This window comes from Phaenicophaeus curvirostris, chromosome 18, assembly GCF_032191515.1.
Source record: "Phaenicophaeus curvirostris isolate KB17595 chromosome 18, BPBGC_Pcur_1.0, whole genome shotgun sequence".
In the NCBI taxonomy this organism is placed as follows: Eukaryota; Metazoa; Chordata; class Aves; order Cuculiformes; family Cuculidae; genus Phaenicophaeus; species Phaenicophaeus curvirostris.
In genome coordinates, this window is record NC_091409.1 from 8,005,419 (window position 1) to 8,027,202 (window position 21,784).

General features: G+C 47.5%; 1 protein-coding gene and 1 long non-coding RNA gene across 2 annotated transcripts; one reads left to right on the forward strand and one right to left on the reverse strand.

The window, feature by feature from the left end:
• The first annotated feature begins 148 nt into the window (after nt 1-148).
• On the forward strand, nt 149-13,867 carry ARFRP1 (ARF related protein 1). Its single transcript, XM_069871612.1, has 8 exons — nt 149-223; nt 1,999-2,098; nt 2,463-2,550; nt 3,027-3,109; nt 3,508-3,589; nt 4,063-4,133; nt 10,855-10,955; nt 12,971-13,867. The coding sequence occupies exons 2-8, from the start codon at nt 2,006-2,008 to the stop codon at nt 13,056-13,058; spliced, it is 606 nt and encodes a 201-aa protein (XP_069727713.1). The 5' UTR covers nt 149-223; nt 1,999-2,005; the 3' UTR covers nt 13,059-13,867.
• Nucleotides 13,868-14,943: 1,076 nt separating this feature from the next.
• Nucleotides 14,944-21,559, reverse strand: LOC138728335 (uncharacterized). The gene is made up of 3 exons (XR_011338697.1): nt 21,382-21,559; nt 21,078-21,233; nt 14,944-15,503 (listed from the first exon to the last, which is right to left on the reverse strand). It is a non-coding gene; the product is annotated as an uncharacterized lncRNA (long non-coding RNA).
• Between the last annotated feature and the right edge of the window lie 225 nt (nt 21,560-21,784).

A 21,784-nucleotide genomic window follows, 5' to 3' on the forward strand; every position in this document is an offset into this window, starting at 1 on the left:
CGTGACTCCGGCTGAGCGACTCCTCCCCTTTATTGCGCAACGCGCGTCTCCGGCCGCGGCGCTGGGCATTCTGGGAGTTATAGTCCACACGCATTTGTAGCTCCGGCCCCGCAGCGCCGCCGGGACTACATTTCCCAGGGCGCCGCGCGCGACATGGCGCCGGCGGCCGGTGCCGGCGGGGAGCGCTGAGCCGCTGCGTGACGGGAGGTGCCTCCGGTCCCGGGTGAGCGGCCGCGGGCCCTGTCCGCGCCGAGGGGGGACGGCGGGGGGCGGCTGTGCTTGGGGCTGGGGCGGAGGCGCCGCCGGCCCGGCCCGGCCCAGGGAGCAGCGGCGGCCGGGGCAGGTTTCCCCTCCCGCCCCCGCCCGGCGGTGGCTCCCGGGGCTGGGGAGCGGCCTCGGTGCCTTCGCGAGCCCCGGGGGCCGAGGAGGCCACCAGCATCCCGGCTTGGATCAGCCGCGGGGTGGCCAGCAGGAGCCGGGCAGGGGTCGTCCCCTGCACCCGGCGCTGGGGAGGCCGCACCTTGAATCCTGGGTTCAGTTTTGGGCCCCTCAGTGCAAGAAGGACCTTGAGGGGCTGGAGCGAGTCCAGAGAAGGGAACGGAGCTGGGAAAAGGGCTGGAGAACAAGCGTCCTGGGAGCGGCTGAGGGACCTGGGGCTGTTTAGCCTGGAGAAGAGGAGGCTGAGGGGAGACCTCATCGCTCTCTGCAGCTTCTGGAAAGGAGGTTGTGGTGAAGTGGGTGCTGGGCTCTGCTCCCAAGTAACCAGTGATGGGATGAGAGGAAACTGCCTCAAGTTGTAGTAGAGGAGGGTTATATTTGATATCAGGAAAACGTCTTCACCAGAAGGGTTCTCGGGCACTGGCAGAGGCTGCCCAGAGAGGTGGTTGAGTCACCATCCCTGGAGGAATGGTGGACAGGTGTGGTTGGACTCAATGATCTCAAAGATTTTTTCCAACCAAACGGTTCTATGAATCCCGGGGTCTGGTGGAGGCTGCGCCTCTGGTATGGGCAGGAGCAAAGAGTCCCCGCTGCTCAGTGGGTGACAGTGCTGAGGAGCCTGTCCTCAACCTGAGAAGTCCCTTACTTCTGCTCTGGAACACTTTCTATTTTAGGTCATGTTGTTTGACTTCAAAGTGTTTATCTGCACAGTTGCTCTAATCCAGTTGCCTCACAAAGTCATTGCCTTGGGGTTCCCTTTGTCTGTACTTAAACAGCTGGATTGTTGCAGTGGTGTGTGAGTCAGCGTAGTGCGTGGTACCAATTCTTCCTGCGTCTGAGCAAATCTCTGCATTGGTTGTGCAAAACCAGCAACAGAAAGTGCGTGGGGTTCCACAGGTGTCTGTGTCGCTTTGTCTGGTTCTTAGTCTTGCGCTTCTGGCCCGTTAACTTAGTTATCTTGTCTTCATGGTGCTGTGAGATGATGAAATACTTGTATAAGATATACCATAACAGAAGATTGTTGCTGGGTAAGGCTTAAAATAAGATAAGTAGGGGCTTTTATGCACCTTTAAGATACACTGTGCTCAGTTTGACCATTAAAGATCCCATGATACAGTTACATGGATTGGAAACAGGGATGGAGGCCTGGCCTATATGTTCTCGCTCAAAATTCCCATTCTCTGTATTTGCATGAAACTGGCTTTGTTTTCTGTGGGTCTTACATGTTTTGCAAGAGGCGTTCAAGCTCTTGAACTCTTCTTTAAGCCCCAAAGCAGACAGGGAAGTTGTCAAATGGGGGCGTGCGGAAACAGAGGTTAAGCTCTTTGGAGGATAATCCCTTGCTTGCATGCATTTAGAAGTTTGATATTGAGCTAATGTACAAGATCTCTCTTAGATCTGTGATTTGTCCTGGGATTCCCTAAATATGAGAATTATAGATGAAAGAGTAACATCACTTATTTATCTAGCGTTGGGACAGACTTGTGCTGTGGGACGGGAGACTTTGGACATGACCTGTACTTGTTTCCTTGTTTCCTGGTTTCCTGGTACTTGTTGCAGGAGCAGGATGTACACTCTGCTGTCCGGGCTCTATAAATACATGTTCCAGAGGGATGAATACTGCATCTTGATCCTTGGTTTGGACAATGCTGGCAAAACCGTAAGTGCTGTTTATTACCAGCTCTGCGGAGGGCACACAGGATTGTAAACATCCCCCATGGATAAAATTTCCAGACATATCACTCTTTCTCCAGCTGTATTGTGAGTTATTTTAGTGATGTCACATCAAAGAAACAACTTTTCCCTCTTACTTAAACATAGCATAAGCTTCCAGGGACGTAGCTGAGGCTTTGGTAATCCCGTAATCACCTGTGATCCCTTCTTTCCTTGCTAAAATAGGGAACAAGAAGAGTGATTTGTCCCAGGGTGAGGTAGGGCAGTATTTTTTGGAGCAGGATTCTGCAGCAATGAAAAGGCAGGTTTGAGTTATTTAAGAGTAAATGCTTTTTCTTGTTCCCTTTCAGACCTTCCTCGAACAAACTAAAACTCGATTTAACAAGAACTACAAAGGGATGAGTTTGTCCAAAATCACAACCACTGTAGGGTTAAACAGTAAGTAAATCCGTTTGGGATCTTTTCAGCTTTCCTGCACTGCTGGACAAAAGCCAGTTCTTGTTTGAAATTTTTAAGCGAGGGCAAAACAGTTCTTGGTGGGAGAGATCGTCTCTCCCAGCTCTCCATCCCTTTTTGCAAGAGAGTAAAATAATCTTTCTTAGCTTGTGAGGGAAAAACCCTGAAGCCTTAAAAAAAACAAGTATCCCATTTCAGTGCTACGCTCAAAGGTTAAACTGAATTTCGCTGGAGTTATTCATTGGCCCAGTTCTGATACGATTTGCACTGATACAACTCTGATGTTGGTGGTCATTCTTTGCAAAGGTGCTGGTTTGTTATTGAAAGTAGCCAGTCTGTGTGATCTGTTCCTCTAGAAGACTCTTCTAGCCTGGGTTTCTGCAGGGTCTGTGTGGGTGGTTGTGCTTCAGAGAACACCTTTAGTTTTAATTGGAATATCCTGTCTTCTTTCCCTCTAGTTGGTACTATTGATGTTGGCAAAACTCGGCTAATGTTCTGGGATCTTGGTGGACAGGAGGAACTGCAGTCTCTTTGGGACAAGGTTGGAGATGTATTTTTTGTCTTTTAGAAGCGTTTTTATCTCTTTCAGAATTGAAGCAGTGTGATTGTTTAGTAATCATACCTGCTTATTGGTAACCCTAGCATTTAGCATTAACACTTTTCCAGAGATTCAACTACATTTGTGCAAGATTAGCAAAGGTGACGCTTAATATTGACATTGTTGTTTGCAGACAGCAATTACCAGCCCATATCTGAGGGCTGTGCTGGTGGGGGTGAGTTTTTTGAGAAGACAGATAATCGCACATTTACTATGGAAACAGCTGGCTCTGGTTGGTCTCTTCCATGCATATAAAGATTTTACTCAATGTAAAAAGAAATCAGGAAGAGGAGCAAATGCTCTCAGCGGGCAGATACACTGATGTCTGTGTTTGCTTTCAGTATTATGCCGAATCTCATGGAGTGATCTACGTTATTGACTCTACTGACGAGGAGAGGCTGTCGGAATCTAAAAGAGCTTTTGGTGAGTTTTACCTGTGCTGTGATGTCCTGTTGTGTGTGGCACAGTTCTCATCACTGTTGTGTCTCTTTCTGTGTCCTGAGGAAGCCGTGTGGCTGTTGATGACACATCTGCAGTGCTTTTGCACTTTTTTTGGTGAAGCCTGTCTTCTCTATAACACAGGACTCACTTCTGTTGCCTATAATGGCTGTGAATCTGTTTTTGTGCTTATGCTAATTCTTTTGGAATCTTTGTTCTTCATTCTGTGTTTGTCCCCTCGTTAAGTCTCAGTAACATGCTTGTTGACTAAAATAAATTTTAGGGTTTGAGCTGGAAAAACACCTGTGAAGGGAGTAGACCTGAAAAGTTGCATCACGTGTAAACTGTAATGCCAGGAGAAACCTCTTGTTTCCTCCCTGTGTCCAGAGAGTGTGTGACAGGCATTTGCACAGCTGTGTTTTCCAGAACTGGCTACGCCTCTGTTTTTGTTTCTGTAGAGAAGATGATTACCAGCGAAGCTCTGGAAGGGGTTCCCATTCTGGTGCTCGCTAACAAGCAGGATGTAGAGGTAAGATTATTGCGGGTCTACTTGTTAAGTGAATAAATAAAAGCTTAGGCGAGCTCTACATTCATCTTAGATTTGTTTACGTTCCTGGACTGATCCTATGGCTTTTTTTCTGCCGCTGGGAATCACTGCTTTGAATCCAGTTTTCATTATTCCTTTCTTCTCTAATCATTTTCCAGTGGCTTAAGTGAGCTTCCTACAGGCATGTCCATCCCCGCTGGTTTGGAATTCTTATGTAAACAAAACCTACTCTGTAGCTATGGTCGATCTGCCTTGTACTGTGATTTGGTGTCTCAATACTGTTTCTTTCTGTTCAGTGCACTCTATTTATGCCGCTCTGTTCTCACCTGGGAGCAGCACAGGAAATGTATATGAAGCAACATCATCCTTCTCTCATAACCAGATAAGCTCTTCTCCATGAAACATTGTCTATCCAAGAGCATTCTGTCAGTGACAGCAGGGAATGGCAAGGAATATGTTTTCTGGGGGGTATAATTCAGATTCTTTCTAGCATTTCCAGAACTGCAAAACTCTCATTTTGTGTTTGACAAGTTAGCGGGCCCTGCAGTGTGAGTGTTTGGGTGATACATCCAGGGCTGTTCTCGTCTCTCTTGGCATATGGAAAAAAGGAAAGAGAAAGCCTAAAGCGGGTAACAGTATTTTCCTGTGTTTTCCTCCTCCTTTCCACACATTGTCGCTGGAATTCCAGCCCTGCAGTTGGAGTGGTTAATCTGTAGATGGAGCCAGAGACTTGCAGTAGAACTTGGAGAGCCCTGGCAGCTGTGGTCAGTATCTTGTTTCAAAGAGTGCTCGTTCTTCCCAGCTTCTTCCCTTGGCCTTTACCCTGAGCTCAGTGTGCTTGTGGGGAAATACCCAAGACTTACAGGGAAAACACTTAGGTTTTGGAACAGTTGGTTACGCTTCATGTGTACAGCACCACAGGCATTTTTGGGTGATCGTGAGGTTGTCTAGTCGTAGGAATAAAAGAAATAACATGATATGGAAACAGGACTCCTGATTTCTGGTCTTGACTTTGCTGTGATCTCTGGGAACCTGACTGTCTTTTCTGTGTGGAAACCAGAAGATCCACTTTCCTCCATGCAACACTGCGGCTTTACAGCACAGAGCAGTCTGCGCTCTTACCTTTAGCTGTTGAGAATTATACTAAATGCAGTGACCTGGAAAGCTGTTCTAGTTTTCCCTGTGGCCATACTGCAAGAGCCAGCTCTCATGGCGCTGTAGCCAGATCAGGGGAGAAAGATTGAACAAGTTGACTTGTTTATATGACTAGAAAGAGGTATGAAGAACAGGCTCTCCAGGTAAAAACTAGGGCTGACTCCTTGCCCCTTTGGAAGGTCAAGGACTAGCCCAGAGATGTGGTTGTATTAGTGACAAGAGTTAGCAAACCCACACTGACTCATGGTGTACCTATTTTTAAGAAAGTCCTAACTTGTGTAATTAAAGGTCTTTTCCTAGAGTATGATCTTGGATATACTTGAAGCCTACAGGAAAGCTGGGGAGGGGCTCTTGATCAGGGAGTGCAGGGATAGGATGAGGGGAAACAGTTTGAAGCCGAAAGAGGGGAGATTGAGATGAGATCTTAGGAAGAAATGTTTTGCTGCGAGGGTGGGGAGGCCCTGGCCCAGGTTGCCCAGAGCAGTGGTGGCTGCCCCATCCCTGGAGGGGTTCAAGGCCAGGTTGAATGGGGTTTGGAGCAACTGGATCCAGTGGGAGGTGTCCCTGCCCATGGCAGGGGTGGAACTGGATGGGCTTTGAGGTCTCTTTGGACCCAAACCATTCTGTGATTCTGTGATACAGACGCAGAGACCAGTATCTTATCAGGGGTAGAGATTTTTCTGCTCTGAATCCCCAGGCATGTAATCATAGTGGGGAATTCTCCCTGGCATTCCTCTGTCATTAACCCAGATCATAGGGAAGGAGGAGAAGTGATACCTTAACTTTGCTGGTATGTGTGGATGAAAGATAATTTGTGCAGATTACATTTTTAAAGGCCAGCAGAAGATTTGTGGTGAAATATATCAGAAACAGCACGTCTGTCATATATCTATGTTTGTTTAAAGTTTACATTCTTCACAATAAGCTAACAAAAATTCTGACTCAGTGCCTGCAATGCCTGCAATTGCATAAAGTGTGAGAATTTTTTGGCCCTGATGCTTAGTGCCTTGTAGGAAAGAATTCTGGTGTTATTAGCCACCACTACCACGGGATAAATTGCATTGACTCAGCCCTGCCAAGCATGAGCATTATCAGATGAAATACAGTCATAGAGTGCAAAACAACGATTCTGCTATCATCACAATACTGCGTCTGATTTTTTTCCTGTACCAGAAGAACCCTCTGTGTTTCACAGGGGCTTCAAAACTGAGTGAATTTACAATTAATTAAAAGACTTGAGTTGAACGTGTGTTGTGGGAGGGAGTTTGTTTTAGTTTGTTTTTTAAAGGAGCTGTTGCTTTGTAGGGGAACGAAACATCTAGTGTATAATAATTCATGTAAATTTCCTTTCCCATTCAGAATGCCACTTCTGAAAATATTAGACAGTTTTTCTTACCTGCTGTTTCCTGCAGAAAAAGCCTAAAATAAGATTTTCTATTTGCCAGTTTGATGTGAATGCAGCTGGCTAAAGGTTTGTAGAGACTATGTATTTCTGAGCTGTACAATCAACTGTTAAAACTTGAGCATAGAATGGCTCGTTAAACCTTTAACGCTATAAAAAATATTGGAAAAACTGAGCTGGAAAGAATAGCATCTGAAAATAATCAGTGGTTATGTGCTGGCTTTGAGGGGAGGCTTTGCCTTCTTAAGATAAACATTGGAAATTTAATTTGAAATGTCTGGGTGGTGGGAATCCTTATGCCTTTGGAAAATGAGAGGAGTCATGGTGAGTAGCAGTGTGTGCTGGAAGTTATGTTATCTATTTATGATATCTATGTTATCTATTTTCCACACAGATGTTAAAAAATAGGGCTCTGCATGGTGGCAATTCTCAATTCCAGCTTAAGAAATACCACAGCCTCCCTGTAAAATCAGTTTTAATTTAAATGAGCTTAAGTTTTAATTTAAAAGAAGATTGTAAAAACAGGTAACACAGAACGTAGATCAGGTTGATTAAACTTGTTATTAAGTGGTTTTACTGTGGCTGCTCACCCTCCTGTTGCTTCTGCTTTAGTTCCATTCTGCCAATAGGTAACTCCAGAGTTGGCAGAAGAGCTGGTGCTTTAGACTTTACCCTGACATGATGCCAAGGAGCAGCGTTGTCTTTCCTGCAGTGGATGTGGCAAATGGATAAAGACTCTGCAATGCAACCTTTTGTGCCTAAAACAGCCCCTCATGCTTTTCTGTAGGTGACTCCAGAAGTGGAGCCCTGCTGCTGGATGTATTTCTAGGTGCGCTATTCCCGAGTCTTAGCTTGAGCGATGCTGTTCTGAGCCCCTCATAGGAGGATTTGGGTTGTGCAGGCAGGTCAGGCCTGGCTAGACCATGCCTCAAAGAGCCTTCAGGAATAGGTGGCTTACAGTGCATTCTTCTGGGGAAGCTGGAGTAGGAAAATGGTCTGTCAAGTTGTGTGAGCTTCCTCTGAAGCATATGGTAGATAGCATCACTCGGGAAAGGTCACCTGTGGGTTTTATTACCGTGATGGAGCACTGTTTATGTGATCACAAACCAGCTTCCCTAGTTTGCTCTTGGTTCCAGTTGAGAAACAAAACGCATTTGTAAACAAATATTTTGTAATGTAGATAAGGAGGTACAAAAGAGAGGAACTTGGAAGCCGCAGCTGACATTTTCTGCCAAGCATGAGATGCTCAAATGCTCCTCGTTGAAGCAATGGGTAATCTGCCTCATCCTCTGCTGCAAGACAGGACTTCCAGTTCATGGTTTCCCTTTGAACACTAAAGCAAGGCTTCTCTGGATAGTGCAGTGGTGCTGTCCCCTCTGCTGCATTATTGTACTTCATCCCAAGGGGAGAAAGGTGTTCATCAAAACAGGTATGGTGGTGTGATGCATCGGCACCCTGCTATAAACAGTGTACACATGCACAGGCTCCTCAGAATCAAAGCTCTGATGCAGATTTCTAGGGAGAGCAATGGCTGCACAGCTTTGTGGAAGTTAGGGCAGGCCACAACTGTACTGGAGGATGAGAAAGGGAAGTGGTTAGAATGGATTAAGCTGGGGATAAAAATGGCTGCAGCAGTTGTAAGCTGCTCTGGGAAAAGTGGACTTCTCAAAGACCTGAAAGGTGGGTGAAGTGAAGGGCGTGGATTCTCTATGCCACTGGATTTGCACAGGTGTGCTGCTCAGCTGGTGGGTTTTGGGAGGTCTGCCTGGTTGCTTGTGCAAGTGGAAATAAAGGACAGCGTGGTTGTGCTCTGTGCTGTTATTTCCTGCTTCGAATGCTTTCTCTCAGATCTATTTTAAAAATATTTTAAAATATATCATTGTTCATAAAAGAGGTTGCCACACTGTGATATTAAGTTGTGGTGAGCTTAAAGTCTATTTCAAGGAATGTTTGCTTGTTTTCAGCTGCCCTGAGATTTAACCTTCCTGCTGCTGAGTCTCATTTACTGACAAAAAGTAATGACATGAAAAATACGTCCGGTTACTGACGTGCAGCTCTTCCTCCTCTCCAGTTCATAGAATCATAGAATCACTTGGTTGGAAAAGACCTTTGAGATCATTGAGTCCAGCCGTACCTGTCCACTACTAAACCTGAGCATCTCGTCTGCTTGCCTTTTAAACCCCTCCAGAGATGGGGACTCTACCACCTCCCTGGCAGCCTCTGAGAACCTTTTCAGAGAAGAAATTTTTGCTGCTGTCCAATCTGAACCTGCCCTGGCGCAACTTGAGGCCATTTCCTCTTGTCCTAACTCCCCCCAGTTGTGGAGTGACTGACCTGTCTAGAGCTCTGGCTCAAACCCTCGTTAGACCTGCCTTTCTTAGTGGGCAGTGAGTGTCATAGCAAAACTAAAGTGGCATCTCTTACAAACATGTAGAGAGTGATTGTTTGGTGGTAATCTCTTGCTCATCTTCCAGACCTACTGGTATGAATTTCAACTCCCAAGTCCAGTCCGACTCCCTCTAATGTTAATATTTGATTTTTTTAAATAATGTATTGAACTCTTTATGCTGTGGGTAATAGCTCATCTGTATGAATTGCAGGCTTTTCATTCAGCAGAAATCCTGAAGTGAGTTCTTGGGGTGCAGTCAAGAAAGTAACATTTCTGGGTGCAGTTTCCAGCTCACTGAGAGAAACTGCGAGTTTGAAATGCAGCATAGGTCATGAGAAAGTACTGTCATCCAAAGTTGCACAACTCATGGATTCAAGGCCTTTCACAGTGGAAAATCACAAGTCTGGATGCAAGGGCACTGGATGAATTGGGCGTCATTAATCTCCTTTCAAGCCATTTCTTAAGAACCCTGCTTATTTACAAGTGCCAAAACCTGCTTATTTTTCACATGGTCATCCCTATAGTAATTTCCTGTCTTTAATTTCTCTAGAACCAGTATTTTGTAAAATGGGTAGCTAGTATCATTAATTTCTGTCTTCCTGCTAATTCAAAGCCCAGACGCGTAGGAGAATGGATTTCTGTTTGTAGGTAGTCTGTCCTTTCAAAGCGTACATCCCCTTGAGCTAATCCGCAGGACTTGCAAGGATGCAGGTCAGTGTTTGAGTAAACACTTGCCCCAAACAGGTATTTCTCGTTGAAGGTCCAAAGTATCTTTGCAGAGAGAGAAAGAAGGCTGGGCACGTGGATTGCTGAAGTGTTTCCATGGTTTGCCCAAGGCTTCTGAGGAAAAAGTGAGCGCTGAGGTCAGAAAAGGATGTAAAGGATCGTGATTTTTCTTGTAATCGTGGTTTTCCCTGCGTTCAGGGAGGAAGACACAAGTTTGGACTTTAACAGGGCAGGTTTGCTTTGTTTGAGTTTGTAACTCTGAAGTGTTTCGTTGTAACACTAATTTATGTCAGGAAGACAATCTACTGGTTTACTGGGGGTTATGCATTTGTGTATTTTAAAACCACTCCCCAGCAATCTGCTGGCAAGGAAGTGCAAGACCTGATGGTGATTGAATACAAAGCGACAACAGGCATCAGAAAATGTTATATTCAGTGCTGTCAGCATTTTGTCCCACAGGCAAAATGCAAATAAACGAGTCTAGGATGGCCCTGCCTTTAACATCGAGGAATGCGCTGAGGACTTAGGACAAATCACATCCAGGCCACTTTCTGAGACGATGCTCGTAGGGAGATGTGATTCAGGCCATTGGCAAAGCATCAGCTGCAGGAACTTGCTCCTCTGGGATTCTGGCATGTACGCCGTTTCCAAGAGCTTTCTGAATAGATTCGCTCTTGTAGCGTTCACAGAACTTGTGTGTGAAGGCTGGGGCAGGCTGGAAGGCAGATCCTGAGGATGTGCAGTCGTGTTTGTTTTCATTGCTCTATTTGCTTAGAAAGGTGCTTCTTGAGGCTCAGGGAGGTGTGGCCGTGAGTGTGTACTGTCTGAAGATAGGTGAAAAAGGAATTATGTTCATTCTTTATGGAATGTAAGGAAGTGACATTGCTGTGTTAGTGGGTGAGGGGCTTAACCGAACAGCGTTGTGCCATCCTGGCTGAAGCGGAACTCTGGATGTGGTGGGATTTGTTTTGGAAGAAGGTCACCATCTCTTGTAGCATAGAAAACAATCTCTCCTTTGATTTCCCTTTCAGACCTGTCTGTCGATACCTGACATCAAGACAGCGTTTAGCGACTGCATTAACAAAATTGGAAAGAGAGACTGCCTGACGCAAGCCTGCTCTGCACTTACTGGGTGAGTACGAGAAGGGATGGTGTTTTGGCTAATTGCACAGGGGGTCACACAAGCAGAGCAGCGCTATGGCATTCAAGCACCCCTGAGAAGGAGCTGCGCTACCTGCCCAGCAGCAACACCTACTTGTCCACAAATCTCAGACTTGTGCTAGGTCACTAACCCCATCTGTGAATCCCACCTGGGAAACATAATGAAAATGCTGAGAGCAATGGGACTTGGAGGCACATGGAGCAGTTGATTTTTGTCCTTTATCATCCCTTCTCCCTACACAATAATCTTTGCAGCCGTTCGCTTGCTGCAGCTCCTGGCATTTATGTAAGAGGTCAGTTGAAAATGGCACTTCCAGGGAAATGAGGGGTACTCCACTGTCGGCAGGGTAATTGTGCTCTTGCTTTCCTATTCTTTGGTGTGCAGATGAGCTTCATCATGTAGATAACGTAATAAACTCCAAGAGTGTTCTTACACCAGGGATGCCCATGGTTTAAGATAGAGTGACTATAACAGACCATAATTTGTGAGGCTGTGATTCTTTAGGCTGTCACAGCAGTTTGCCTTGACCCTGACCAGCCTGCTATATTCATGATATCTTAGCATCACTGTTCCACACAGAGTCTTGCAGCACTTTGGTTGTACTCTCAGTTCTTTGAGTGAAAGGTGCTGTTCGGCAAAGTGAAAAATGCTGTTCCAAATGGCTGGAAATGCTCCTGTCTGAATTACTACTTGTATGGAATTCAGAACTTGGAGAGTTTTTCTTCTTTCAGTCTAGCAAAAAAAGCGATATTATTATATAAGCTATTGCAAAGGATAAAAAAAGCTGCTTAAACCAAGAATTAATTGCTAAGCTATTATATGAGCTACTGCAAAGGATAAGAAAAGCTGCTTAAACTAAGAATTAAATTGCTAAGAATCAAATATTATTAAGCAGATGAGTGACCACAAGAGTGATGGTTAAGCCCTGACTGGAAGAGAAGTATTAGATAATAATCTTATGAAATGCAGCCTTTACAGTTGTTGTGGGCTTTGTACAAGCACTTCCAGTTTTGATCTGGGTGGAATTTCCTTTTGAAATTCTAGTTTGAGTTTGTACTAAAAAAAACCAATAAATTGTGGAAGTGCTGGCTGGGCAGCTTGGGGAGTTGGTGACTTGCTCGGCAGCACGGGCACAGATGCTTATGGACAGCTGAAGCCAGGACTGAAAGGTCTGAGGCTTGTAGCAAAATAACCTCAAAACAGCTGACTGTGAAGTGGTTTGGTGCTTGTTCATCGCAAGGTTTCCACAGAGTTGATGACTAAAATGGATGTAGGCTTGCACAGACACCAGGGAAATAGAATCATGGAATGGTTTTGGCTGGAAGGGCCCTTAAAGATCATCCAGTTCCAACCCTCTGCCATGGGCGGGGTCACGTCCCACTGAATCAGGCTGCTTCTACTCAAGGCCCCATCCAACCTGGCGTGGAACATCTCCAGGGATGGGGCAGCCACAACTTCTCTTGGGAAACCTGGGCTGGGGCCTCCCCACCCTCACTGTGAAGAATTTCTTCCTAATGTCTAATCTAAATCTTACCCCACCTCCCCCACAACAATTTAATGCCTTTTCCCCTCATCCTGTCCCTGCCCTCCCTAATCCAGAGCCCCTCCCGAGCTTTCCTGGAGCCCCTTTCAGTGCTGAAGCTGCTCTAAGGTCTCCCCAGAGCCTTCTCTTCTCCAGGCTGAACAACCCCAACTCTCTCAGCCTGGCCTCATAGCAGAAGTGCTTCAGCCATTGGATCATCTTCGTAGTCCTCCTCTGGACCTGTTCCAGCAGTTGGAGTTTACGTACTGAGGAGTTTACATACCAAATTAAAAGAAATCAGATCCTTGTTTGCATATAGGAGGAACTAATGTGGTAATGCCAACCACAGGGCAGAACCCTTTGCTTGCTCTCATAGGGGCTCAATTAAGGACTACATGGGTTTGTTCTTGGTTTTGGTGTTTTGGCTTGTTATTAAATCTTGTTTGCTATCTTATTTCCTTAGCAAAGGAGTGAACGAGGGAATTGAATGGATGGTGAAGTGTGTGGTGAGGAATATTCACCGGCCCCCAAGGAAGAAGGACATCACGTAAGAAATTGCAAGTCAACCAAGGAATGGACAGTCTTCTTCCACACAGTTTTGTGTTCCCTTTAAAGAAGGTGGTTCACTGGATTCCTCTTACACCTAATTCTTTCCTAACTTTGGAGACAAACATTCTCTTTTCTGTGTCTAAAACACTCGGGCAAAGAATTCCACCTGGTTGGGGGGTAGGAATCTCTCACCCTAAGTATTAAATCGTTGGCCTGAGAGCACAGACCCAGTGGCAATCTACACGTTGCTGCAGATGCGAAGGACTTAATTTTCTACTGTATTACTTTGTGATTCTTGCTCTGTTAGTCTATCAGGCTGGAGGTGACATGAAGGAACTCCTGAAGGAACTGTGTAGGTGAATATGGAAGGGGAGGGGGAACCTGGGGAATGGCTTTCCCTTCTAACTGAGAACATCTATTCCTGCTCCAGCCCCACGGTTACTGCAGGTTGTGTAACCGACCCTGCTTTGTTGCTGTTTGTATGACGGGGAGAGACAGGGTGATTTTTTAACTCACATTTTCAGCCGCACATTGATTTGTAACTTTTACCTGTGGTAAATGCGGATATGGAAGCCAGTAGCTGCCCAGTGGAGCAGGTTGAGATGGATGTTCTTGCCAGGACAAGAGCTCCAGAAGCCCTGCTTTGCTTTGGCTGCCGGTCTCTCTGTTGTGCATTCTCTAACTGTAAGAATAATTGGTATCTTCTGTAACTGGAATGAATTGAGGCCCTCTCTGTGATCTTTCTAGGCCGAAAGCTGAATGTTTAGGCAGGGAGAAATCAGTATGCAATAAAGCTTCCTACTCCTTTGAACTTCTCTTGCTGAAATAACTGATGTTTGGAATAGTGTTCCTTAGCCCTCTAGCCTTTAAAAATGCAAGAAAGGACAGAAAGGCAGCTCTAGAAGTCAAATAGTGCTCATTTCTGTTGTAGGCTGCCCAGCTAGCAGTTCCGCTGATGTCTCAGTAACGTTGCTCTGGGCATCTCTTTACATCTGGGTTACAGTGGTTTGGCGGTGGGTGTTGCTCTTTGCATATTGAAGTTACTCCTGGCAGCGGTGGCCGTTCTGTGCTGTTTGCTCACATGACTGAGGGAATGTTATTCAAGCTCTATTTGAGCAAGTTACACGGCAGTATTTAAGATATTATTTGGCATCTGCCGAAGAACTTCCTGCACGCAACTCATAGCAGATTTTTTCCACAAGAGAGCATAACTCATTCCTTCACATTTGGGTCAAAAGTGTGAGGGCAGCTGGATTGTGTCATTGAGCACATGAAGTCAGTGGAAATAATTGCGCACTGGAAAGCAGGATCTTACTTCTCAGTAACGCTAGGGTAGGAGAAAGCTAAGCAAAGTGTCGGATAAGGCATTTGCACCCCTCTCAATTACTAGCAGTTTTTAGAGCCGGTGATGTAATGCAGTACTGGAGTTACGTGAGTGGTGCCAGTGTCAGTGCCATCTCCCAGAACTAAAGTGCAGCAGAACTAAGTAGAACCAAGACACCAGGGATTTAATTAGGTTCCTTTAGACCTAGTGGCCCATCTCAGGTTTCTTGTGCACTTTGTGAATGTAGAGAATGCCTTGAAGATCACTCACCTGCTGGAAGAAGTGGTCCTTTCTCCAGGTGCCGCGTATGATGTAGGCCTGAGAGTTTCAAGTGTACAAAAGCACTGGACACCCGGTGGCTGTTGGTTATGAGGGAAATGTCTCTCACTTGGCCATTTCTGAAAGCTCGAGTGATTTCAAGGTATCTTTGTGGTCCTGGCTCTTGTTTCACTTGGCAGGGTTGGTGCAGAAAATTAAACTGAAGATGTACTAGAGTGACTGGTGAGCAAAAGTGCTTTGCTGAGAGGCAGAACACTATAGTCATGTAACTTGTAATGTCTGTTTAATGGGACACCAGGGGAGTTTCCAAGCTTTCCACATGCTTTTCTCAAATCTCTTTCTATTCCCTAGGAGATTAGGGAGGAAAAAACAGTTTTGAGCTCAAGGTCGTAACTGTTCTCACAAGTTTCTAGGCAAAAAGACTGCTTTGTTGCACATACCAGCAGGAGGTCTTAAATTAAAGCAAACATTTTGACTTCAGAATTCCAAGTTCTCAAGAGGTGGAGGGTCAGTCACCCAGAAAGATGCATCAGCTGTGACACGTAAGTGTGAGTGTGCTCTGGCATCTGATTTCTCTGAAACCAGCAGTGAGAAGTTTGATATCATTCCGAGTTAGCTTTGAGAGCAATACCTGCAATTCTGTGATGGGGCACACAGATGCAGCTGTTTGGCTCCCAAAGTCTCGTTTAGGAAGTTGCTTTGCAGTCAATTCTTTCTACTGTTACAGATAAAGGCCCCTTACCTGAAGCTGTCCAAAGATTTCCTGAGTGCTGGGGAAGCCCAGCGGGTAAACAGTCAAGCCAATTGTTGATTGCTTTGGTGTGTCCTCCATGCTGCAGCATGACTGCAAGGAAGGAATTCAGTTTCAGCAGCTGACAGCTGCAAGATAGGAATCTTGTTGTGCAAGCGCAGCCTGGACTTGGATGTTGCTGATCATGTACCACGCGCAGGTACTTTATGTGAAGCACAAAGCCAGTGGTATGCGGCTAAGTCAGCTGGGGCTTTTGGTTGCATCTGCTCTGTATGGTCATAAATGGCTACACAAGGACACTGATGACTTCCTCCTCCAGTGCCTGTAAGCAGGGCTGTTCTGCTAATGATGCTTCCGTGCAGACCGAGGGAGTAGAATTGAATTGACGTGGAAAAGCATTCTGAAAAGGCATGGTGGCCAATGCACAAGCCCCAGTGAGGTAGTCTAGGATGATATGTTGGTAGCTGATAGCTATTTGATATTTTGATAAGTAATTTAATCAATAACTTAATATATTTCAGACTTGTGATTTACTTAAGTCCTTACTGGGACTTTTTACAAGGGCATGTAGTGATAGGACAAAGGGGAATGGCTTTAAATTGGAAGGCGAAAGATTTAGATCAGACATCAGGAAGAAATTCTTCACCATCAGGGTGGGGAGGCCCTGGCCCAGGTTGCCCAGAGCAGTGGTGGCTGCCCCATCTCTGGAGGTGTTCAAGGCCAGGTTGGATGGGGCTTGAAGCCCCTGGTTCAGTGGGAGGTGTCCCTGCCCACGGCAGGGGTGGGGCTGGGTGGGCTTTGAGGTCCCAAACCATTCTGTGATTGTATGATTTAAAATGCCTCTGCATTCCTAGTGACCTCACTGCAAGATCTCCAACAAAAGTGAGGGCGTTTCTGAGTAGTTCGGATGTCATCAGTCTTTCAGATTTTTGACACATCTGAGATGAACCTGTTTTGCCCATGCCTGTTCACGGCGATGCATAAATGTAAATGCTGCTTCTTCGGCAGCATCTAGCAGCAGGACGGTGAGTTCTGTGGTGGGGCGGACGTTTTGAGGCGGTGGGAGCTTCCCGGAGCCGGGAAAATCCCAGAAAAATAAAAAACCCAGGCGGGGGTCCTGACAGCCCCACACGCCGGTCCCGCGCGGTGCCTGACGGGAGGGGGCGGTCCCGGCAGCTACCGCGGGAGATTTAAACTGCGCCCCTGGGAGCACCGCGACCTGGAGCACGGCGAAGAGGAGCGTGGCAAAGAGGTGCGGGGCAGTTTGAGCGGCAGTTCGAGCGGGCAGGGCGAGAAGGCAGGGCGCAGAGAGGACCTAGAGACTAGAGAGAGGACACCGAAGACCATGGTGGCCACCCGTCAGAAGGTTAAAGCTGCTCCGTGTGCTGCAGCAGGCAGGGTGGATGCTGCCACCCAGACGGAGCCACAGTGGGTGCATGCAGCTACCCAGACCCTGGGCTGCAGGCAGTGCCCCCCTCCCACACTGGCTCGTGCCTCTGGTCCTGGCTCCACTTGTGAAAGCTGTGCTCGAGTGGGGGAACTCCTTCACATGGTGAAGGAGCTAAGAGAGGAGGTGAAGAGACTGAGGACCATCAGGGAGTGTGAGAGGGAGATTGACCAGTGGAGCAGGGCCCTCTCACAACCTCAGCAGCCTGCTGGGGCTGGAGTGTCCGAACATCATCCACCTGCAAACTGCAGGGTTGGGGGAACAAGAGATGGGGAATGGCAGCAAGTTCCTGCCAGAGGAAGGAAACCTACTCCCCTCACTCATACAGCAAAGCCCCGGATCCCCCTGGCGAACAAGTACCAGGTGCTGCAGGTGGAATCCAGCCCTGAGGATGAGGATGGTGGCTCCCACAGCCTAGAATCCTTCCCTAGGCTGCACCATTCTCAGAGAAAGATAAAAACATCCTCCATCAAGAAGAAGAGGAGGGTGATTGTTGTAGGGGACTCCCTCCTAAAAGGAACGGAGGGACCCATTTGCAGACCGGACCCGCTCCACAGGGAGGTCTGCTGCTTACCGGGTGCATCAGGGAAGGAGGTGGCTAGAAAACTTCCTTCCCTGGTTCACGAAACAGACTACTATCCTTTGATAGTGGTCCAAACTGGTAATGATGACCTAACAAACAAAAAAGCCAAAGCCATCAAGAATGGCTTCAGGGCAATTGGGAAAGTGATGGAGGGCTCTGGGGCACAAGTAGTATTCTGCTCCATCCCAATGCTAAATAGAGAGGAGGGGGAAGCCAGGATGAAGAATTCGATTAATACCTGGCTCCGAGACTGGTGCGAGGAGAGGGGCTTTGGCTTTTTTGATCATGGGGGGGCTCGCGCACCCCCAGGCTTTCTCGCTAAGGGCGGGACACATGGGTCTCCTGGGGGGGCTAAAGCCCTTGCCAGAAACCTAGCCAAGCTCATAAATCGAGCTTTAAACTAGATGTGAAGGGGGAGGGGGTTGAGCCCAGGCTAGACAGGAACGAGCCTGGATGTGGGGAGTTGGTGATTGGGAGAGGGTGCGCGGGCGAGGACCACCAGTACCTCACCGCACAAAAAGTGGGGGAGAACACACCTCGGGGTGTTAAGGGAGATGCAGGCACTCTGGTGTCAACTACTCCAGTTACCAGGCAGTTGGGAACGAACCCTGTTCCCTCTAGGAGGGCTGAAGGCTCGGCAGCTCAGCTGAAGTGCATTTACACCAATGCACGCAGCATGGGAAATAAGAAGGAAGAGCTGGAAGCTGTCGTAGGGCAAGGGGCCTATGATGTCGTTGCCATCACGGAAACGTGGTGGGACGACTCATATAACTGGAGTACGGCTATGGTGGGGTATAAGCTTTTCAGACGGGACAGGAAGGGTAGGAGAGGAGGTGGGGTAGCCCTCTTTGTAAGGGAGGACTTGGACATCACTGAGATGGATTGTGGAGATGAGGAGGTTGAGTGCCTGTGGGTCAAAATCAGAGGAGCCCACCAGAAGGGAGATTTTGTGATGGGAGTCTGTTACAGACCACCCAACCAAGGAGAAGCAGCTGATGAGCTCTTCTATAAACAGCTGCGGTCGATCTCTAGATCGATGCCTCTCGTTCTGGTGGGAGACTTCAATCTGCCTGACATCTGCTGGGTGTACAACACAGCAGAAAGGAAGCAGTCTAGGAGGTTCCTGGAGTGCGTGGGAGATAACTTCCTTGCACAGTTGGTGAATGAACCAACCAGGGAAGGTGCCCTCCTGGACCTCCTGTTGGTGAACAGAGAAGGCCTTGTAGGGGATGTGGCGGTAGGTGGACGCCTAGGACTAAGCGATCATGAGATTATAAAATTTTCTGTTCTAGGTGAAGTGAAGAGGGTGGTTAGCAAGACCGTAACATTAAATTTCCAGAGGGCAGACTTTGATCTCTTCAGCAGGCTGGTTGGTGAAGTCTCATGGGAGACAGTACTCAAGGGCAAGGGAGCCCAGGAGGGCTGGGAGCTCTTCAAAGGGGTGGTCCTAGCAGCTCAGGAGAAAGCCATCCCTGTGGTCCGGAAAAAAAGCCGGCAGGGGAGAAAGCCAGCTTGGTTGAATAGAGAGATCTTGAGGGATATCAAGAAGAAAAGAAATGTTTATGGCCTCTGGAAGAAGGGACAGGCCTCTTGGGTGGACTACAGGAGGGAAGTGAGATTGTGTAGGGAAAAAATCAGAAGGGCTAAGGCTCAGCTAGAAATTGGATTGGCCAAGTCAGTGAAAGATAACAAAAAATCTTTCTACAAATATATAAATAATAAAAGGCGGACTAGGGAGACCATACAGTCCCTATTGGACACAGAAGGGACAACAGTAACAGGGGATGAGGAAAAGGCTGAGGTACTTAATGCCTTCTTTGCCTCAGTCTTTAGTCGTAAGGAGGGTCGTTCCGTCTGTGTACAAACCCAGGAGCTAGAGGAGCATAATGAGGCTCCCGTGATCCAAGAGGAGGTGGTCAGAGCCTTGCTAGCCCGACTGGACAGTCACAAGTCTATGGGGCCGGACGGGATTCACCCTAGGGTACTGAAGGAGCTGGCGGATGTGCTGGCCAAACCCCTTTCCATCATCTTCCAACAGTCCTGGAAGACTGGGGAAGTCCCACTGGACTGGAGGCTGGCTGATGTTGTGCCCATCTACAAAAAGGGCCGCAGGGAGGACCCAGGAAACTACAGGCCTGTCAGTCTGACCTCAGTGCCAGGGAAAGTCATGGAGCAGGTGATCTTGAGTGCTATCATGAAGCACATGCAAGAGAACCGGGTGATCAGGCCCAGTCAACATGGATTCACAAAAGGCAGGTCTTGCCAGACTAACCTGATCGCCTTCTATGACAAAGTGACCCGGCTACTGGATGAGGGAAAGGCTGTGGATGTGGTCTTCCTGGACTTCAGCAAAGCCTTTGACACAGTTTCTCACAGCGTTCTGCTTGAGAAACTGTCAGCCTCTGGGCTGGACAGGCACACACTCTCCTGGGTGGAAAACTGGTTGGATGGCCGGGCCCAGAGAGTGGTGGTAAATGGTGTGAAATCCAGCTGGAGGCCAGTGACAAGTGGGGTTCCCCAGGGCTCAGTGCTGGGTCCAGCCCTGTTCAATGTCTTCATCAATGATCTGGATGAAGGCATCGAGTGCACCCTGAGCAAGTTTGCGGACGACACTAAGCTGGGTGGAAGTGTCGATCTGCTGGAGGGTCGGGAGGCTCTGCAAAGGGATCTGAACAGGCTGGACCGCTGGGCAGAGTCCAACGGCATGAGGTTTAACAAGGCCAAATGCCGGGTCCTGCACTTGGGGCACAACAACCCTATGCAGTGCTACAGACTGGGAGAAGTCTGTCTAGAAAGCTGCCTGGAGGAGAGGGACCTGGGTGTGTTGGTTGACAGCCGACTGAATATGAGCCAGCAGTGTGCCCAGGTGGCCAAGAAGGCCAATGGCATCTTGGCTTGTATCAGAAACGGCGTGACCAGCAGGTCCAGGGAGGTTATCCTCCCTCTGTACTCGGCACTGGTGAGACCGCTCCTCGAATACTGTGTTCAGTTCTGGGCCCCTCACCACAAGAAGGATGTTGAGGCTCTGGAGAGAGTCCAGAGAAGAGCAACAAAGCTGGTGAGAGGGCTGGAGAACAGGCCTTATGAGGAGCGGCTGAGAGAGCTGGGGTTGTTTAGCCTGGAGAAGAGGAGGCTGAGGGGTGACCTCATTGCTCTCTACAACTACTTGAAAGGACGTTGTAGAGAGGAGGGTGCTGGCCTCTTCTCCCAAGTGACAGGGGACAGGACAAGAGGGAATGGCTTCAAGCTCCGCCAGGGGAGGTTTAGGCTAGACGTTAGGAAAAAATTCTTTACAGAAAGGGTCATTGGGCACTGGAACAGGCTGCCCAGGGAGGTGGTTGAGTCACCTTCCCTGGAGGTGTTTAAGGCACGGGTGGACGAGGTGCTGAGGGATATGGTTTAGTGTTTGCTAGGAACGGTTGGACTTGGTGATCCGGTGGGTCTCTTCCAACCTGGTTATTCTGTGATTCTGTGATTCTGTGATTCTGTAAAGAGCTGCTTTATCTTCCTAAGGTGAAACAGGTTCATTATTCACACTTCGTAATCACTTTTTCCTTAGCGTGGGTTATGCTGAGATAGTGTCTAATAATTCTACTAGACTTATTTGAGCATTGGCGTAAAAGTAACTTTCTCTCACCTGTCTGGAATTTCCTTGCTCTGCAAACACTTACTGGCTGCTAGCAGCATGAGGCAAGATCATTCCTTAAAAAAGCACAAAGCCAGCTTCTACTGCTTTTGAGTGCTCTGTGAAGCACTGCTGTCCACGTGGTGGCAATTCAATCTTGCTTTGGATCTACAGAAGGACACGGAATCACTGAGTTACAGCAAAATTTTCTGGTGCTGCCTAATCTGATCCCAGCAATCGTGATGTGTTAGCCTTGCTGCAATGGCCTGATGGTCAGCTTTTCAGTGGTGTGTGTGTCGGATCTTATCCCACTCACCATGACATCCTGTCCCGCAGAACCAGGGGAAATACCAGGGCGAATCAGACACAGCTTCATACTAAGTAAGTCCATCTGTTTCAGAGCAAGGTGAAGGAGTGAGCAGCCAGCCATCCTTCCTACTCCCTGCTAAGCTGAAATCAGCCTATAATAGAGAAGTAAGACTTAATAAATATCCTTTATGGTGCTTTAGGGTTGTTTTAGTCCTTATCAAATCTATTTTTAGTCTCTTCTTCCTTATGACCCTACTTGTGATGCACTGCTGACATACTCAATAACATCATTTGTACATCAACCCGTCCAGCACATTTGTCAGTTCATTTAAGGTAAGGACCTGCCTCTACACATTACAGATAGCGATCTCAAGGAAAAGGGTGCTTCACTGCAAGTCGGGAAGTTTCCT